Source organism: Dasypus novemcinctus, chromosome 24, assembly GCF_030445035.2.
Source record: "Dasypus novemcinctus isolate mDasNov1 chromosome 24, mDasNov1.1.hap2, whole genome shotgun sequence".
Lineage (NCBI taxonomy): Eukaryota > Metazoa > Chordata > Mammalia > Cingulata > Dasypodidae > Dasypus > Dasypus novemcinctus.
Genome location: NC_080696.1, coordinates 65,426,853 through 65,443,973, shown reverse-complemented (window position 1 = coordinate 65,443,973; position 17,121 = coordinate 65,426,853). Strand labels below are relative to the sequence as shown.

At 65.0% G+C, this 17,121-nt stretch overlaps 1 protein-coding gene across 1 annotated transcript in view; it reads left to right on the top strand.

Moving 5' to 3' along the window:
* Positions 1-17,121, top strand: part of TAF4 (TATA-box binding protein associated factor 4) — a 105,598-nt gene that overhangs the window by 54,256 nt on the left and 34,221 nt on the right. The window contains exons 3-7 of the mRNA XM_058287277.2: positions 10,315-10,478; positions 11,378-11,497; positions 13,858-13,977; positions 14,792-14,914; positions 16,806-16,895. Of these exons, the coding sequence (XP_058143260.1) occupies positions 10,315-10,478; positions 11,378-11,497; positions 13,858-13,977; positions 14,792-14,914; positions 16,806-16,895 (617 nt within the window). The remainder of the gene's footprint in view (positions 1-10,314; positions 10,479-11,377; positions 11,498-13,857; positions 13,978-14,791; positions 14,915-16,805; positions 16,896-17,121) is intronic.

Here is a 17,121-nt window from a genome sequence, read left to right as displayed (position 1 = left end):
CACGTTGATCTTCGCTGCGCGCCGGGAGGGGGCGGCTGTGGCCCTGGAGGGTCTGGGGGCTTCTCTGGGAGGCAGCAGCAGGGCGTTGGGGCGGCCCAGTGCTCCCCACCAGCCGAGCCCCAGGGAGCGGCGCTTCCGGGTGGACCTAGAGGCTGGGCCAAGGTGTAAAGGCCACAGTTATGGTGACTTTGAGAAAAAGGCTCAGCGGGCACTGCCAGGCCGCGGCAGTGTTTGTGACTCATGTTTTTGGGCGACAGAAGGTGATTTTCATGTGTGAACAGCAGCCAGGTTACGCGCGGGTTGGACAGTGACGCATGTCCACAGCGCTGCTCAGTTTTCACTGTGGTCTCGATGGGCCGCTTGGGTCGTCCTCAGCTTCCTGGTGGCCGGCTCGGCAGGTACGTGGACAGACACCTGCGGGCACCCCGAGCTGTGCACACGCAGGGCTGGTCGCTCACCTTTGCTGGCACTCAGGAGCGGTGGGCGTGACTGCGCTCAGGGTCATTGTGGCCGCAGAAGCCCCCGCCCGCCCTGCGGGGACCCTGCGGGCCGAGCGTGTGCGTGCGGGGGGGGGGGGGGGGGGGGCGCCCCGTTCAGCTTCGCGCTTCTCAGGGCCTCAGCGGGCCCGACGCTGCGCTGGCAGCAGGGAGCGGCCGGAGGGGTGTGCGTCTGCGCCAGGGGGCACCGCGCCGGCCCGGCATGCCCTGGGCGCCACGTGGAGCGGCCGGTGCTGGGCGGAGGGCCCGAGAAGGAGCCCGCGTGGAGGCACGTGGTCTGGGCCCTCGGAGCCGCTCGGCTGTTGGCGAACGTTGGTGAGCAGCTGGGGTTGTAGGGGCGACGTGGTGGCGGCCTGCGCGTCCCTCGCCGGTCTTTCCTACCCCTCGGGGCTGTTCCGCAGAGAGGAGGTGCTGGCAGCCAAGGGCCGAGCGGGCGCCCCCCCACGCCCCTCCCTGTGGCTCGCCCACTTGCTTGGCGTTTCAGAGCCCCAGGGGCGGAGCCGTGGGGGGTGGGCCCGCGCCAGGCCCTGAGCCCCCTGTGGGCCGAGCTAAAGAGCTGCTCACCTGGGCCCGGGGCCTGGAACCTTCCCAGAGTTGGGGGCTTGTGGGGCTCAGCGGCCACGATGGGGGGCTTCACCTTTCTCTTCAAAAGACGCTGCAGACGAGGACGGGCGGGGCCGGTTGTCCCCGCGCAGCGGGAGCTGGGTGGCTTGGGCCGTGGGCCGGTGCGGAGAAGCGGGGGACCTAGGAGCACCCGGGCCTCGGGGTGTGGGGGTGTGCGGGCGGGGATCAGAAGGGCTGGGGGACTGGGCACCCGCGGGAGGGCAGGGGCGGGATGGAGGAGGCCCCGGGAGGGAGTGCGCGGGGAGGCGGAGAGGCCAGGCTGTGCGTTCCCTCAGGCGTGCCGGAGCCCGCAGCGTGGGCACGTGAGCTGCGTTTGTCCCCAGCCAGGCAGCGCTTTAGGAGAAGGGGTCCAGGCCGCCAGAGCCGAGAGGCGCAGGGGCCGCGTCAGCCGCGGCCTTGGGCGTGGTGCTCCGCCTGCTCCTGGTGCTGCAGCCCCGAGTCGGGGACGGGGGCGGGGGTGGGGACGACGACGGGATGGGGGGACGGGAGGACACGAGGCCGCTGCGTCCCAGACTTGGTGTGGCTCTGGGCTGTGTTCAGGACCATCCATCTCCTCGGCGGTCGCTTCCTCCAGATTTAGGGAAGGGGGTGGGTGTGCTCAGTGGTTTAAGCGCCTGCTTCCACATACGAGGTCCCGTGTTCAACCCCCCGTGCCTCCTTAAGAAAATAAACTTACGGTGACCCTTTAGACTCGGATTCCCGCCTCGTACGCTGTTTGTTGTGCTGTGGGTTAGCACGCTGCTCCTTTTGCACACAGGCTTCGAGACGAAGCCTCCTGCCGCGTGGAGACCAGGTAACGAGCGCAGCCGAGCAGGACATCCTGGGCGAAGGCCCCGTGTGTGTTGCTGTCCCGCTCGGCCGGCATCGGGGCTGCAGCTGGCTTTGCGGGCGCTCGAGGGGCGGGACGAACTCCAGCCCTGAAGCCGGTGGGCAGGCGTCGGGGACCTGGGTGGCTTGGGATGCTCGGCCCCTGGGGCGACTCTGGCCCAAGTCCAGGCCTGGCCAGACAGAGCGGCCGGGAGGGGGCAGGGGCGTGAGGACGTGGCCTTCCCACCGGCATCGTGTCGGGTGCTGGCCCCGTGCAGCCTGCTTCTGGCGCCTGCTGCGCGCTTCTGCGGGTGTTTTCTCATCCCGCTTTTCCCAGCAGTTGTATGAGGTCCCAGGTGCTCGTGGGGCTCCGTCCTGGCTTGATAATAAAAAGAATCGTTTCACTTTCAGCCGAGCTGTTTAATAAACTGTTAGACGGAACGTGCCGTGAGCAGTCCCTTGGTGTTGCGGCCTGCAGCGTGCCAGAGCCGCCTGGCCTGCCGGAGGTCAGCGCGGATTAAGAGGAGTTGCACAAGTCCGCGTCTGCGTGTGCAGCGAATGGAATGTCTAGTACTAACACGACGCTTGCACGCGGCGGGCCGGGAAGACGCGGGCTGCCTGGAAAAGGGGGTGGAGGGAAGCCTGGTCTCTAAGGCGCTGCTTCCCTTGGTGCTGGAGCTGTGCCTTCCCTTGCCGCCTGAGGGCTGCGGGCTAACTGAGGCGCTGCGGGCTGCGCACGTGGAGAGCAGACGCGCGGGTAGGTGTGGCGCGTCCTCTGCCGTGGCAGCCCCAGGGTGTCGGGGTCCCGCCGCCCTTCCCCGGCTCCCGACAGCGGGGCTCTGCGCCCGGCTCCGCAGCCTCGCGAGCACGGCTGGAGCTGGCCTCGGTGGAGTCAGGCCCGTGGCCGCCTCGGCCTGCTGGCCGGCTGAGACTCGCCCACGTGGTCGTGTGGGTCAGCGCTCGGCTGCTGTTTTCCACGCGGGGCTCCACCACGACCTACCTGTTCACTTGGTGGTGGGCTTTTGGTGGCTTCCAGGCTTTTGCTCTTCCAGGTAAAGTTGCTGTGAATGATTTGTGTACAGACCTTGGGAAGGACGTAGTCTTTCTTTTCTCTTGGGAAAATACCTTGCGGTGGAATGGCTGGGTTCTGTGGTAAGTGTCTGTTTGAATTTCTAAGAGCTGCAGGACTGTTTTCCGGAGGGTTGTACCGTTCTGCCTTCCCACCCTCGGTGCCTCCACGCCTTGCCCACAGCCGCTCATCTTCATTTCAGCCTTTTGATTACAGGGGTGCTGTCATCTCGCCTTGGGGTTGATTTCCATTTCCCTAGTAACTAATGACGTTGAGCATCTTCTTGTGTGCTTCTTTGCCATCCACGTGTCTTTTTTGGTGAAGCGTTCAAATCTGTTGCCAATTTTTTTATTAGTGTGTTTTCTTACTATTCTTGAGAATTTGGTGTGTATTCTGGATACAAGTCCTTTTTAAACATATGCTTCTCAAAGGTTCTCTCCCATTCTGTGGCTGGTCTTTTCCTTCTCTTAACGTCTTTTTTAAGGAGGTATCGGGGGTTGACCCAGAACCTCGTGAGTGTAAGGCAGGTGCTCAACCACTGAGCTGCGCCCACTCCCCAGCGTTTTCTTTGGAGAACAGAGTTTTTAATTCTGATGAAGTTCAGTGTATCAACTTGTCGTTCTATGTATTGTTCTTCTGATGTTGTGTCTAGAATATCTTTGCCTAACCCAAGACCACAGAGACTTTCTTGTGTGTTTCCTCTAGACGTTTTAGAATTTTGGGTTTTGCATTTAGGCCTTGGCTCCGTGTTGAGTTGGTTGTGCCGTGGGTGCAGGGCGGTGCCTGGCATTTGTTGTGTGCTGTGGACATCTTGTTGTTGCACCTTCCTCCAGAAGGCCACGCCCGGGCATGCTTCTGGACTGTGTGGTCTGCTAACGGGGGCTGCTGGCCTCGTGCTCGTTGGAACTCGGCTGTCGGCCTCGCTGCTCCTCCCTGAGGTGCGGGGCCTCGGCGTATCTGGGGAATCAGCGTGCCAGTTCCTGCACGCCGCGCAGCGTTGGGAGTCCTCGTGCCTGCGGTGTCCTTTGGGGAGCACTGGCGTCTCCACCCTAGTGTTTCCTGACCCGCAGCCTGAGGTCTCCCATTGTTCTCTGCTCTTCTCAGCAGTGTTTCGTGGTTCCCAGCGTGACCCATCGAGATTTTCTGGCCACGAGGGAGCCTCTGGCATGAGCCGGCCCACTGCCGCCTCCGCCTCCGCCGCGCTCGGGGGCCCCTGGCCGTCCCTCAGGTTGTCTGTGGTGATGGGAGGGGCTCGTTTGGCTTTGGCACGTTTCAGAGAAAGACGTCCTGTCCACGTCCTGTGGAAGCGCGAGGCCGGGAGGCGCCGGCCTGTCCCCGCCCCGAGGCCCCGTGTCCCCCCCGAGGCCCCGTCCCCACGCGCTCCTGCCCGCAGCACGGCGCACGCACAGGCTGGGATTCGGGCCCTGGGGCTCGCCAGGCTCAGCCGCTGTTTCGCACACAGAGGAAAGGCCCTTCCCTGTAGGCTGGTGGCCGGCTGCCTGGGGCTGCGTGTGCGCTCTGCGTGACCGGGCGCCGTTCGGCAGAGCCTCCGTGACACAGCCCCTTCTGGCAGCGTGGGAGGAGAACTGGGGAGCAGGGCGGTAGTCCTCCGTTCATTTCCCGGAAGCCCGGGACTGGAATCGGGGATTCTGGCCGGGGTTCACGTCAGGCTGGAGTTGTGCGGTGGCCGCGGTGAGGACTCGGGCCGGACCCCAGGACCCCGCACCCACCCTGGCTGAGGCCTGGTGTGCCGGGGCTCGGGACGCTGGAAGGCAGGTGTGGGTTTACGGGAGAGCCCGGGGGAGCCCGGCCAGGCCAGGGGACCCCGCCTCTGGCTCCGTGGAGGTGGGCAGTGGGGGAGGGGGAGGCAGAGAGGACCCCCGAGCCCTCGGACCCCCACGGGCAGCGCGGTGTCAGGACGCGCACCTGTGGCGGTGGCCCCGCGCCCTGCCAGGCCCCCGGCGTGGGCGGCCCTTCAACCCGACCCTCTCCCGGCCCCCAGCTGAATGTGCGCTCTGCGTCTGCGGGCTCCCCCAGGCCTGCTGCGGGCCCGCTGCCGTGTTCCTCCCAGGCAGAGATCGGCACGTGCACCCCTGTCCGTCCCTCGCGGCTCGCGGCTCCGGCGCGGGGCTTGCCCGCAGGTGCCAGGTGGTCACAGCCGCTCGGTACCCGGCTGGTGTCCCCAGGCAGCTCTCCTCCAGGGTGAGGGGCACACACTGCCCGGCAGGCGGGTGGGCCCAGCGCCCCCTCTGCGGCCGTCCTGCGCTGGCCCGGTGTCCTGAGAGTGCTGGGAGAGGAGGGGGCACCCCGTGCCCCTCCATTGCACACTGAGGGCAACAGTTTGCCTCTTTTAAGCATTTGAAAGCTTTAAACTTGATTTTAACTTACATCGTGTACCGTTTAGAGAGCCGAGGTCGTAGCATGGTGCTGGCCCTCGCCTCTCCCGCTTCAGCTTCCAGAGGCTGCGTCCACCTGCTCACGTACCTGGGAGAAGGAAGCGTGCGCGTCCTCGCCGCTCTCCAGGCGCCCGGCCCATGCCACGCTACACCGGCGTGCAGGGCTGCTGTGGACACCGCGCACGTGCCCCTCAAGCCCAGCAGTGCGCCCGCTGGCAGCTCGGTTCTGCGAGGTGACTCCTGGCCCCCGGGCGCCTGGACCGCGGATCCCTGGCTGTTCCGCTGCCCAGGGGCCCCGACGGAGCCCCCCTGGGAGTGCAGCCCCCGAAGGCCATGCTGCAGCTGCCCAGGAGGGCCGGCCGCACCCCGCGGACGCCGCCCCTGGCCCCTCCAAGCTCCCTATGGGAGCTGCTGTCCTTCGCTGCCATCACGCACTCCTTTGTTTCAGGGGCTTCTCTCCTCCTGGAGACACCTGTATTAAGACAGCACGTCTGAAGGGTCTTTCTTTAGTCCTGACCCTTGATGGCGTCTGGCTCGGCGCCGGTCCACGCGGAGGCCCGTTTTCCCGCAGCACTGGAGGCGCTGGGCCGGGCGTTCCCGTCCCCTGGGTGGCACAGGGGTCCGCTGGCGCCGGGCCTTCCCTCTGCCTGGAGCAGGTGGACCCCTCTTCTCCCGGTGCCATGAGCCCTGCAGCGAGCCCAGGGTGGGTGGAGCCCACCCAGCCCTGCGCCCAGAGGCGTCACCGCCACTCGGGATGTGCTGCCTCCAACGCTCGCCCCGGCCCACCCCTTCCAGAACTTCCTTTAAGCACGGGTGGGATCTGGAGTGACTCCAGGTGTCCTGACCTCTTTCTCCCATTTCCCACCTCTAGTTCTTTTTCCTACTGCTTTCTGGGAGGTTGCTTCAGCTCTCATCCAGCCGTTGTGAGTTTTTATTTTGACTGCTGTAGTGGATATGCTTTATAGTTTCAGAGAGTGTTTCTTATTTATTTTGTTTACTACAGAGTAACTCTCATCACTTCGTTGTTCTGGTTTCTGCGTTTACGTTGGAGGCTTCTTTGCAGTCGTCGGTGTCCTTAGGTGTCTGTGCACTTGAGAGTACGCAGTTACTTGTGTTGTGATTCTGGCAATAACTTAGAATGAGGTATCCTGAAAACCTTCCACCAAAACACCCCAGAGGCTGGATAGACAAGACAAACACTGTTTTAAATGAAAAGCTTAGCTTTCTAGGAAAAAAAGAACACCTCCAGGGACCAGAAATGAGGAGGGGGCGCTGGTGACGTGTCCTTGGCGCGTGTTTCCGCCCAGTGGGCCCGAGACCGAGCCTGGCGCCCTTGAAAGGGGAGCAGGCGCTCAGGAGGCCCTGCGCCTAGCCGCGAGCCGCAGGACTGACCCGCAGCAAGAGCGGGTGGGGGGGGCACCTGCGCAGCCTCCCCCGCGGTGCCAAGGAAGGAGCGCCGCCCCCCGCCTGAGGATCCCCGGGGTGGTCCGCCCTCCCTGGACCGGCGTTTGAGTGGCCTGTGCCCCCGAGACCGCCAGACCCTGGGGCGTGGGCAGAGGGGAGTGGGCGAGCTCCCCGAGGGGCCCCTCGAGTGACAGGAAGAGCCCAGCGAGAGCCCTGGAGCTGTGCCCAGGTGCCCGAGCATGCGGGAGGGTGTGCGCCACGAAGGAGACCCGGCAGGCGCTGCAGAGGTCCTGGGCGTGTGCAGGCGTCACAGTGGGTGTTGCCCGGATAGTCAGGTGCCAGCAGGAATCCAGCAGAGCCCGCGGGACATGGGGGGCCAGGCGCCCGGGCAGCACCCACGGAGGGGGGCTGGGTGAGGCTGCGGGAGGGCGTGCTTGTGGGCGGGCACGGGCCGAGGTGCAGTGGGTGGCGGCGAAGTTTCCAGAAGTTGTGAAAGAAGTGAGCCTGAGGCTCAGAATACGCAGACCTGGATGTGTCTTGGTGCCGCCGTGAGGCGGGGAGGCCGGGGAGCCCCTTGGAGCGGCCACTGCGAGCGCGCTCTGTGGGGCAGGCGCCAGGCGGGAGCACAGGCCAGCCAGCAGTGATGGCCCCGTGACCTGTGTCCAGAGCCCGGGGCCGCGCCGGGCGCCAGCCTCTGCCCAGCGCAGCCGGTGGAGGCGCCTCGCCCAGCCTGGAGTTGGGGGCTGGTGGTGCCGCGGCCCCTGGCACAGTCGAGCCCCCAGTATTGGCACGCTGCAGGGGGTCCCCATGAGGCTGGGGCTTCCCGGGAAGGACCCCCCCGCGTGCTTGCAGGGCTGGCGCTGCTGGGTCCTGGCGCGCCGCCCCCACCTCAGCGCCGCCTTGCCGTGTGTGGTGCCCTGTGGTGGGGACCTCGCAGAGTCGGTTGTGCTCGTTGATTCACTGATTCATTCATTCATTCATCCCACCCTCCCTCCCCCACTTGATGGATGCTCGTGTGTGCCCCCTCGCTGCGTCGGGGTGCAGCTGGGACCCCCGAGGAGCTGCTCTCGAGGAGGTGCAGGCTGTCCTGGGCAGGAAAGGCCTTTCGTGGCAGGTTCGCACAGGGCCGTGGGCGGGTGACACTGCGCAGGTCCTAGGTGCGCGCTGTCCCGGCCGAGGGGTCCCCCGGCATCTTGGCTGCCGTCGGCCGGCCTGCCCGCCGCCGTGGTGCTGGAGCCCCCGGCTCATGCTGTCCAGGGCGAGAGGACAGAAGGGGCCAGAGCGGCCGCTTGGTCCTTCGGGCTTGGAGAGCCAGCTTGGTCAGAATTGTCCAGAGCAGGGTCCCGGGGGCTTCGGGGTGTCCTGGGGGGCCTCGGGTGGCAGCACTGGACTGGGCAGGGGCCGCCTGGCCGCCGCAGCGCAGCTCGGGAGGGTGGACGAGCCCCTCACCCCCGCGCAGCCCACCCCCTCCAGCTTCCTTGCTTAGGGCTCCGCTGTTTTAGAAAGCATTTCCCCTGAAATTTAAAAGACAAGAAGCACGTTCACAAAGACCACTCCCCTCGCCCCCCCCAGAGGCCGGAGCCCTCGGGCCGTGGGAGTGCTCAGCAGGCCCTGGGGTGTGGTGTCCCCCAGCCGGCGCTCTGCTCTTGGAGTTGGGGCTCCTCCCTGGGGGCAGCCTTGGGGGGCCCCTGCCTGGGCACAGAGCACAGCCTTGACACGGCCCTTTCTTGGCGCATTGCTTTGCCTTTGGGTGGAGTTAACCAGTTAGTTACGCGTGTGAAAGGAGCGGCAGTAACCGGTGTGCCCATGGTTGAGCTGCGTGGTCACGAAGCGTGGCGCTCACCGGGGCGTCCTCGCGCCCCGCGGGGCAGAGGCGCTGCCTGGGGCAGGGTCCCCCTTCTGTCGCAGGCGTGGCGCGGTCGTCTGCTGCTAATTTAGGCTCCAGTTACAGCTGCCTAATTGGTTTTCACAGTGGTCGGGGCGCCGTGTCCAGTTGCCTCTGTCGTTCCCTGGCTTGTCCGTTTATACACTTGGTTGGAGATATTTTTACCACCTGGGAGAGGTTCAGTTGCCTTCTTAGAGCCACACGGTCACTTGGCAGGACTTCTGTTGTAAACTTCAACTGAAAACCGCCTTGGACAAGCAGGACCGGCTTCCTTAGTTAACACTTGCATTCCAAGTCCCGTCTACTTCGCTAACTTTAACCACGCAGCTGCTTCCTGAATGCTTGCTTTTTAAGTATTCTGTTAAATTTCTGTAGATGTCAATCTTTTAAGCAAAAAAGTTGCTGGTAAGTAAAGCATACGTGACCTGTCAGAGTAACACGCTTGAGATGGCAGCGGGCCCCCTTTGCCCCGCCCTGCCCTAGGGTGCTGTGTCCTTCCGCCCTCGCTGGCGTCTCAGGCTCCAAAGAGGAGGGCAGGGTCCCTAACGCAGTGAGCGCACGGCGGGGGCACCCATGCTCCGGGCGCCCGTCGGGCGTCTCCACGGCGGGTGGGCAGTGCCCGTGGGCTGAGCCCCCAGCCGCCCAGAGCCTCTCCTGACCCCCGCTTAGAGCTGGCGGCGCAGCGCGGGCGGGAGGCTGGGTGTCCGTGCCTGCGCCCCTGGGGTCGTGCTGCCGCCCTGGCAGGGGCCTGGGGCTCCGGTGCGGGGAGCCCGTGCGGCCCGGCTGCTGCCCTGCCCTGTCGCTGCCCTGCCCGGCCGCTGCCCTGCCCTGGCGGCTTCTACAGCTCGGCGTCTTTGGAGGGAGGCGCTCCTAACGGGCATCTGAGGCTCCCGTGGGCCTGGAGGCGCCATGGTGGGTTTGAGCGCGCCGGGACCCAGCCCCTTCGGACGGCCGCACCCCCGCCGAGCGCGGGACGACCACCGGCAGGTCTGTGGCCCCACTGTGGGGCGGTGCTGTGGGCAGGCCTGTCATGTGAAGGGCCGGGCCCCGTCACCCACGCTGTTGTTGCGCGGCCCGCCCGACAGGGCCTGCCCCCGCGCTGGAGCTCCAGGCGCACCGGGTGCCCGGCCTGCTCTGGTCTGTGGTGTCTCCGTCCCCCTGGAGGGAGGCGCTGCCTGCTGCCCGCGTCCCTCAGGGCTGCCCGGCACTCGCACTCGCTCCCGTGTTTGGGTTCCACAGACGCCTGGTCCAGGAGGCCTGAGGCTGTGGCTGCAGGGGCGGCTGGGAGGGCGCGGCTGAGGTGCGCAGGCCTCGGCGGCTCCCGTGGACGTGGGCAGTGGTGCTGGGCGCCCTCGATGGGGGCCACGCTGCTGGCTTCCTGCAACCGCCTGTGCCCGGCTGGCGTCCTTGGGGGGACAGGCCAGAGCCAGGTGCAGCCCGGCCGCGGTGGCTTCGTGGCTGCGGGCGAGGGCGTGGCGTGCGGCCTGCAGCAGAAGAGCTGGGCCCCCTTTCCCCTGTGGAGTTGCGCCGCCCCTGAGGGCCCTCCCGGGTTTGCGCCCTGCCTCCCGGCCGTGCGGGCGAGGGTCCAGAGTGGCGCGGGCCCGACCGCTCCTGACCCGCCCTGTCCCGCAGGTATGGTCCTCGTACGCAGCGAGAACGGGCAGCTGCTCATGATCCCCCAGCAGGCCTTGGCGCAGATGCAGGCCCAGGCCCACGCTGCCCCGCCCCAGACCGCCATGGCACCCCGGCCCGCGACCCCGACCAGCGCCCCCCCTGTGCAGATCTCTACCGTGCAGGTGAGTGCCTGCGGCTGTCTGGGCTTTGCGCTGGGCGCGTCCAGGGGCCAAGAGGGCCGGCAGGGCGGGACCAGAGCCACAGACTGTCACGGTGACCGCTGGCCGCTCCCGTCACCTCTGCGCCTCGACACGAGGGAGGCCCGAGCTGTGCCAGGATCACGGGGGCCCTGGGCCAGCGCTGGCTGCCACCGGGGGTGTGCGAGAGCCTCACAGGGTTGTATGTGCCCCCAGGCCGCCTTGCAGCTCGGAGGGGTTGCGGAGCCCCTCTCCCTGGGGGCGATTCTGCTGCTGAAGGGAAGTGCGTGGCTCCCCTGTTCCAGGTGGTTGCATCCTCGCAGCATCGTCACTGTAGTTGGACGAGCACCTGCGCGTCCCCTGTGGAGCTGGCCATGGCCCCTGTGCAGGAAGCAGAGGGGTGCGTGTGCGCTGGGGACGCACGCCGCCCGCCCCGCCCGGAGCTGCTCCGCACGTGTCCTCGGGCCGTGCTGGGGCTCGGGCCACCCGCCGGGTGCGGGCGTCAGGCCGCTGGACGGCCGCGTCTCCTGCCGTGGGCGCTCTGCCAGCCCCGGAGGCACATCACGGCCGCTGCCACTCCGTTGGTGTTTGTTAGCACAAGAATCCAGCCAAGGACTGATTTTCCAAACATAGGCATTCCTTAGGATTCGTTTTGTGGCCCTCGTTAGGAAGTCTAACCGTGTTTTTATTACAGTATGCAAACATGTCGCTCATACACTTTTTCCTTGCTAAGAAAACTTCAGAATTACGTGCCCTTGTTGGAAATAGCAAACAACCTCGCAGGCAGCGGTTGTGCCCCTGGGGTGGGATTTTGTGTTCTGCGGGTGGGTGGGGAGTGACTTTTCATTAGAGTTCACTTTAGGCCATTGCTGCTTCCTCCTCAGGCGCCGGGGACGCCCATTATTGCCCGGCAGGTGACCCCAACCACCATCATCAAGCAGGTGTCTCAGGCCCAGACAACGGTGCAGCCCAGCGCGGCCCTGCAGCGCTCACCTGGAGTGCAGGTGAGATGGGCGGCGCCGGGGGGGGGGGGGGGGGGGGCGCGGCTTCCTTGCGTGCACACGCTAGGCCCAGGAGTTTTGCCCCGGGCGCCAGGTTGGGTGGGGGAGGAAGGGCTGCAGAAGGGACGTCTTCTCTGAGCCAGCGCAGGGGGGGCCGGCGCTGCTTCAGCACAGCTCGGGGCTCAGTGCCAGCACAGCCCCGGCCAGCGGCCGCTCAGCACGCGGGGCCCCTCGGGGCGTGCCGGCCACCAGCGCTTGTGGCGGGAGCTGTTTGCGCTCGCTGGCCGGGCACGTCTCTGTTCAGTCGTGTGTGGCAAGGGCATTTGCAGGTGAGGCGGCCAGTGCACAGCTGCTCCCACCTCGGCCATGCAGCCCGCCCGCCGCCCCGCGGGTGTGCAGGCAGAAGCCCCGAGGCTTTGTGCAGCGAGAAGGGAAGGGGCGCTGGCCGAGCAGGTGCTGACCTCCTCCCTCTTGTGCAGCTGGAGCTCCTGACCCTCGAGCTCTGGCCGGTGCAGCTGGGAGGGACAGGGACAGCAGCCGGGGGTCTGAGGGGCTCCTGCCCGGTGACCTGGCTGGAAGCAGCGGGGAAGAGCAGCGGAGGCAGAGTGGGGCCGTCTGTGGTGGGTGGGTTTTGTGGCGCTCCTCACTGTTAGGCGCCTGTTTTGTGCCTGCCTGTGCGGGCAGCTGCTGCTCTGCCTCCTGCTGCAGGGCCGCGAGCGGGAGCTGCTCCCCTTCCCGAGAGGAGGCCGAGGCCAAGTGCGGCCGGGCAGGCACACGGCAGGCGCTAGGTCGGAGCACGGCTCTTCTGGCCACCTGTGCTGCGTCCTTGGCCTTGTGGGGTCTGCCGTGGACAGAGAAGTTCTTTAGGATGGGTTGACGAGCGCTGCAGGGCCCCGCATGCAGGTGCTGGGCAGGGGTCTGTGTCCGCAGGAGTGGGCACGGCCGGCGAGGCGCCTCCTGCCTCCGCTTGCGGCTGCCTTCCTTCCCGCGGTGCGGCTCGGCTCTCACCGTGAGCGGTGGCTTCAGGAGCCGGGGGCGGCGGTGCGCTCACGCCTGAGTGGGTGGAGCATGAGGCTCCACAGGTGGGCGGGCGGGGGGCCTCGCGTGGTCGGAGGAGGTGGGGGTAGGAGGCGGGGGGCCTCACGTGGTCGCAGCGAGGCGGGGGTAGGATCGGGCAGGAGGCAGCTGGGTGGGGTTCAGAAGCACCGGGAGCACCCACCGTGACTTCGGATACTTGGGGAGTTTGGGGCTTTTCTTCTACATTTTCGGCAAGAGGTGCTGTTTTTGTTAGCTGTTTTCTAGTTACAGTAGTAGTATTTGCTTGTTGTTACATGCTGAAGAATGCAAAGACTTAAAAAGAAAAGGCGTCCCCTCCGCACCGCCCACCCCTCGCCCAGGCCTCCTGGTGAGACCTGCGAGCTGCCTTGGTCAGAGCGGGCGCAGGGGAGAGGCGGGAGTGCATTGCTGGGCAGCGGGCAGCCCGAGTGCCTGGCCTGCGCTGCCCCCTCCTCGGGAGCCCTGGACAGTGTGAAAGCCGAGGGCGGTGGGTCGACGGCGGGTTTCCTCGTGGAGGCGCCTTTTAAACAAGTCCGTGGCTGTTTGCTCCATGATGAGCCATGTGAGCGGGGACCCTGGGAGGAGCGTCTGCGGGGCTGGTGGCGCCCGGCCGCAGCCCCTCCCTGCTGCCGTCCTCCGGCCCAGGCCTGCCCGCCCAGTCTCAATTGCTCGGAAAAGACCCCTCTTGCCGTGACGCTCTTTGAGGAGGTTTGCTTCGGCTTGGGTGGCTGGAGGGGAGGCCGCTGGCCCCGGGCTGGTTGCCGGCCGCCTGGAGGGTTGGACCCTGGGCTGCCCACACCCTCGCAGCTCTGCAAGGGGAGACCGCATCCTCCGAAGTCCTCCAGCTCTTGGAGCCCGCCCCTTTCCGCGCGACGGAGGGAATTTCAAGAGGAGGTGACAGCAGTCTTTCTGAAGTGCCGAGATCTGATTTGCTTATGTCATTCTGAAAATCAGGGTCTCTCTGGCAATTAGTTTTGTCCCCGTCAGTCTTGATGCAGGCGTGGGACACTTGCTCCTCGGGAGCACAGCCCCAGGGCCTTGGAGGCCGCAGTCATGGGGGGCTCGAGGCCCGGCTGCCCGTGCCCAGCGTCAGCGCGCGCCCCCTGATGTGTCCGGGCCCCGGGCAGGTGTGCAGGGGCCTGGCGGACCACCTGGTCGTCTTGGACGCGGGCTCTGCTGCCACCCGGCGGCAGGCGCCGGCACTGCGGGCTGAGGGTCTTCCTTTCTCAGGCCAGCGGGGAAGGCAGGCCTCCACGCAGCCTTCCAGCGGCCGGAGGTGCATTTCCTCGTGTTTGGATTCTTTGTAGTCTCAGCTTGTTCTCGGTGGCACCGCACAGACGGCCTCTCTGGGGACGGCGACAGCTGTGCAGGCCGGAACAGCGCCGCGAACCGTGCAGGGAGCCGCCGCCTCCTCCACCGCTGCCACGGTAAGGCCCGTCCCCTCGGCCAGCGCCAGGGACAGCCTGGTGGAGGGTCTGAGCTGTGGGGTCGTGGGTGTCTCGCCGCCGGGCTCAGAAGGAAACTGCAGCCCCCGAAATGTGAGTCCATGGGAGTCCCTCATTCCCCGGGCCAGGTGGGCTCCGGTACCTGGCTCTGTGGGCCAGGAGGGCTCGGGGCTCTCAGACCTGGCGTGAAAGCCACGGCGCTTTTGAAAAGTGGCCTGTGTGTGGGACAAAATGTTCAGTCTGGAAAACTGCACTCTCGTGTTTTTTGTTTTTTGTTTTTTCTCATTTTTAAAGTATTTTTAATTGCTTTTTTCTGAAGATACATAGATCACAAAAAGTGTTACATTAAAATCTCTTTTAATCTGTATGTCCAGTAGTTTTTATACATAAATTCTTAAAATAGGTTCATACTTTTATGACTTGTTTTTTTTTTGCCAGATATTTTTTGCAATTTCCAGTAGCTTTATAATTTACTTTTTTTATTGTTCGTTTATATAGATGCCAGTGCTTTTTAATGATAAACGCACGGGGCAGGTATCTTTGTAGCTGAACTTCCTCACACCGTGGTCAGTTGCTCAGTCCCCGTTCCTAAAAGTAGCAGCTGCTGGTGGTAGCGCAGGGACGTGCCCTCGGGCCCCTGGACTGGCTGGCGGAGGCGCCTTTCTGGGCTCGGCCCGGCCTCTACCCCCACCTGCAGGCCGTGGGGGAAATTACAGCCTCCCGAAGGCTGGAGGAGATAGCGCACATCCTGGTTGAACCAAGGCGTAACGCAGACCTTCTTTTCACTTTAACCCAGGAAACCATGGAAAACGTGAAGAAATGTAAAAATTTCCTGTCGACATTAATAAAGCTGGCGTCATCTGGTAAGCAGTCTACGGAGACGGCAGCCAACGTGAAGGAGCTAGTGCAGAACTTGCTGGTAAGGAAGCGCTTGGCTCTGCCCCTGCGCCAGCAAGCCCCCGAGTGCCCCCGCGAGCACGGCCAGGAGCCGCGGGCGGGAGGCCTGGGGGCCAGGGAGGGAGCTCGCGGGCTCGGCTCGGGGGCTGCGCTCAGGCCCTTCTGCCCGCCTCTGCCTGGAGCGCACGGCGCCCCGGCCTGTGAGGAGCCTTGCCTGCGTCCGAGGAGTAGCGTGGCATCTGCTTTTCCGCACCGGTTGTGGCCACTTGAAGCTTTTGTCTTGGCATCCCAGAGCAGTTGTACATGCATCTGAGAGGGTGTTTTCAAGGTTTTAACCTTGGCTCTCTCCCTCTCCCCATTCATTTTACCTCCTTTAAATGGAAAATTTCAAACGTGCATAAAAGCGGGAAGCACATCCTGACCCGTGTGCCCATCCCCAGGCCTCAACAACGAGCAGCTCCAGGCCTACCCACTGCCCCCCCCCTCCCCCAGTTCCATAGTTCTTTCTGTGTGGGTCTCCAAAAGGGGCAGGCACTGCCGGAAACAGCAGACAGCCTGCAGGGCCCTTCCCCACCAGAGCACCCAGCACGACTGTTCCGGCCTGTCCAGATCAGGGAAGGGCCACTGGCTGCAGCTGAGCTGTTTGTCTCTTTAAGTCTAGCCCCCCCGCCCCCCCGCCATTCCTGTTCACTTTATCTGTTGAGGAAACCTGGGCAGGTGGCTCCTAGCAGCCTCGGAGAGCCACGTGCTCTCTCTCTGGCCGCTGGTGGACTTTGCCCAGCCCTGACCAGCTCCGCCCAGGACACCCAGGCTTTAGCCCCTCGTGAGCTCTCCAGCGCCCCAGAGCGTGCATGGCAGGGAGGGCAGAGGGGCTCATACGCCCCCCGAGCCCCAACACGACAGGCCCCGGGAGCTCCTCGGGGCCCTTTCCTCCTTGCTCCCCACAGCATTCGCCCGCTGACCACCTAGGCTTTAGCCTCGAGGAAGAGCAGCTGGTGCAGGGCTGAGGTCTGCGCAGGTCTGTGTTCACTGTGTGGGCACGGGTAGGCCCGGCGGGCACGGCATCGGCCCCGAGGGCCTGTCCTCAGGCGCGTGCTGGCCATTGCCACGCCTGTGTTCCAGCTGCAGAGCCCACCCCTGCCTTCTCTGCACAAACCCCCCTGTGCTCCGACCCCTGCCAGAGTGTCTGCCAGCTAACCCCTCCTCCTCATCCGCAGCCACAGGTCCCGGCTCTTCCCCAGCAGCCCCTGGTCCCGCCCAAGCACAGCCCCCCTCACCCTTCCCCACTCAGGGCAGTTCCTCCAGATTGGGGGCGCAGCCATGCAGCCTGAGCGCCTGCGTGTGGCGAGACGGCCTTTCTTGCCTTCCTGCCCTTAGCCCTTCTGGTTTCCAGGACAGTCGTGCCCTGCCTCGCCTCCAGGTCCTCGTTCGGCTCGCCTGGGCTGGTCCCCACCCCACCCTGCTCCGGGGTTACGCCCGGGCTCTGCCAGTTCCTGCTCAGGTGCCCTCCCCTCACTGTCCCAGAAACGTGCCTGGCCTCCCCCATGGGGTCGGACGCGGCTTTCCGGGGTGCCCTGGGCGCCCTGTGCTTTCAGCACTGCCTTCGATAATGAGGGCACCTCTGAGCTAGGCGGTCTCTGGGGAAGGTTTGGTAAACGCCGAGGCCACGACCATTTTTGAAGATGAGTTGAGTGGCAGAGCTAAGCCGTGGAAGGGCCGATGACCCAGGTGGTGACGTCCCGTGGCCCCCAACCAAGGGAACCTCTGTTGAAAACGGAGGGCGCTGCCTTGCCTGTCACCAGAGAGCAGGACTGGCCGAGAGAGCGACTGAAACCAAGAGCGCCGTGACGTCGAGCGGGGGCGCGTGTCACACATTACGCGCTCACGCTTTTCATGTGAATTTTATTTTTAAGGATGGAAAAATCGAAGCAGAAGATTTTACTAGTAGGTTATACCGAGAACTGAATTCTTCACCTCAACCGTACCTTGTGCCTTTCCTGAAGGTAATTTTAAGATTCTCGAGGTGGACCCTGTTTGGCACCCGTGTGCTGCGAGCGCCGGAAGCCGGGCTGCATCGAGGGGCGGGCGGGTTAAGAGGAAGCTTTCTGTGCATTTTCAGAGTCTCCCAAACTGGCGGTCTGCTTTGCCTCGCTAGAGGGAGAGAGAGGCACTGCGCCCTGCACACGGGCCCTCTGCGGGACTCTGCCAGTCCAGGCTGTCGAGCTGGGG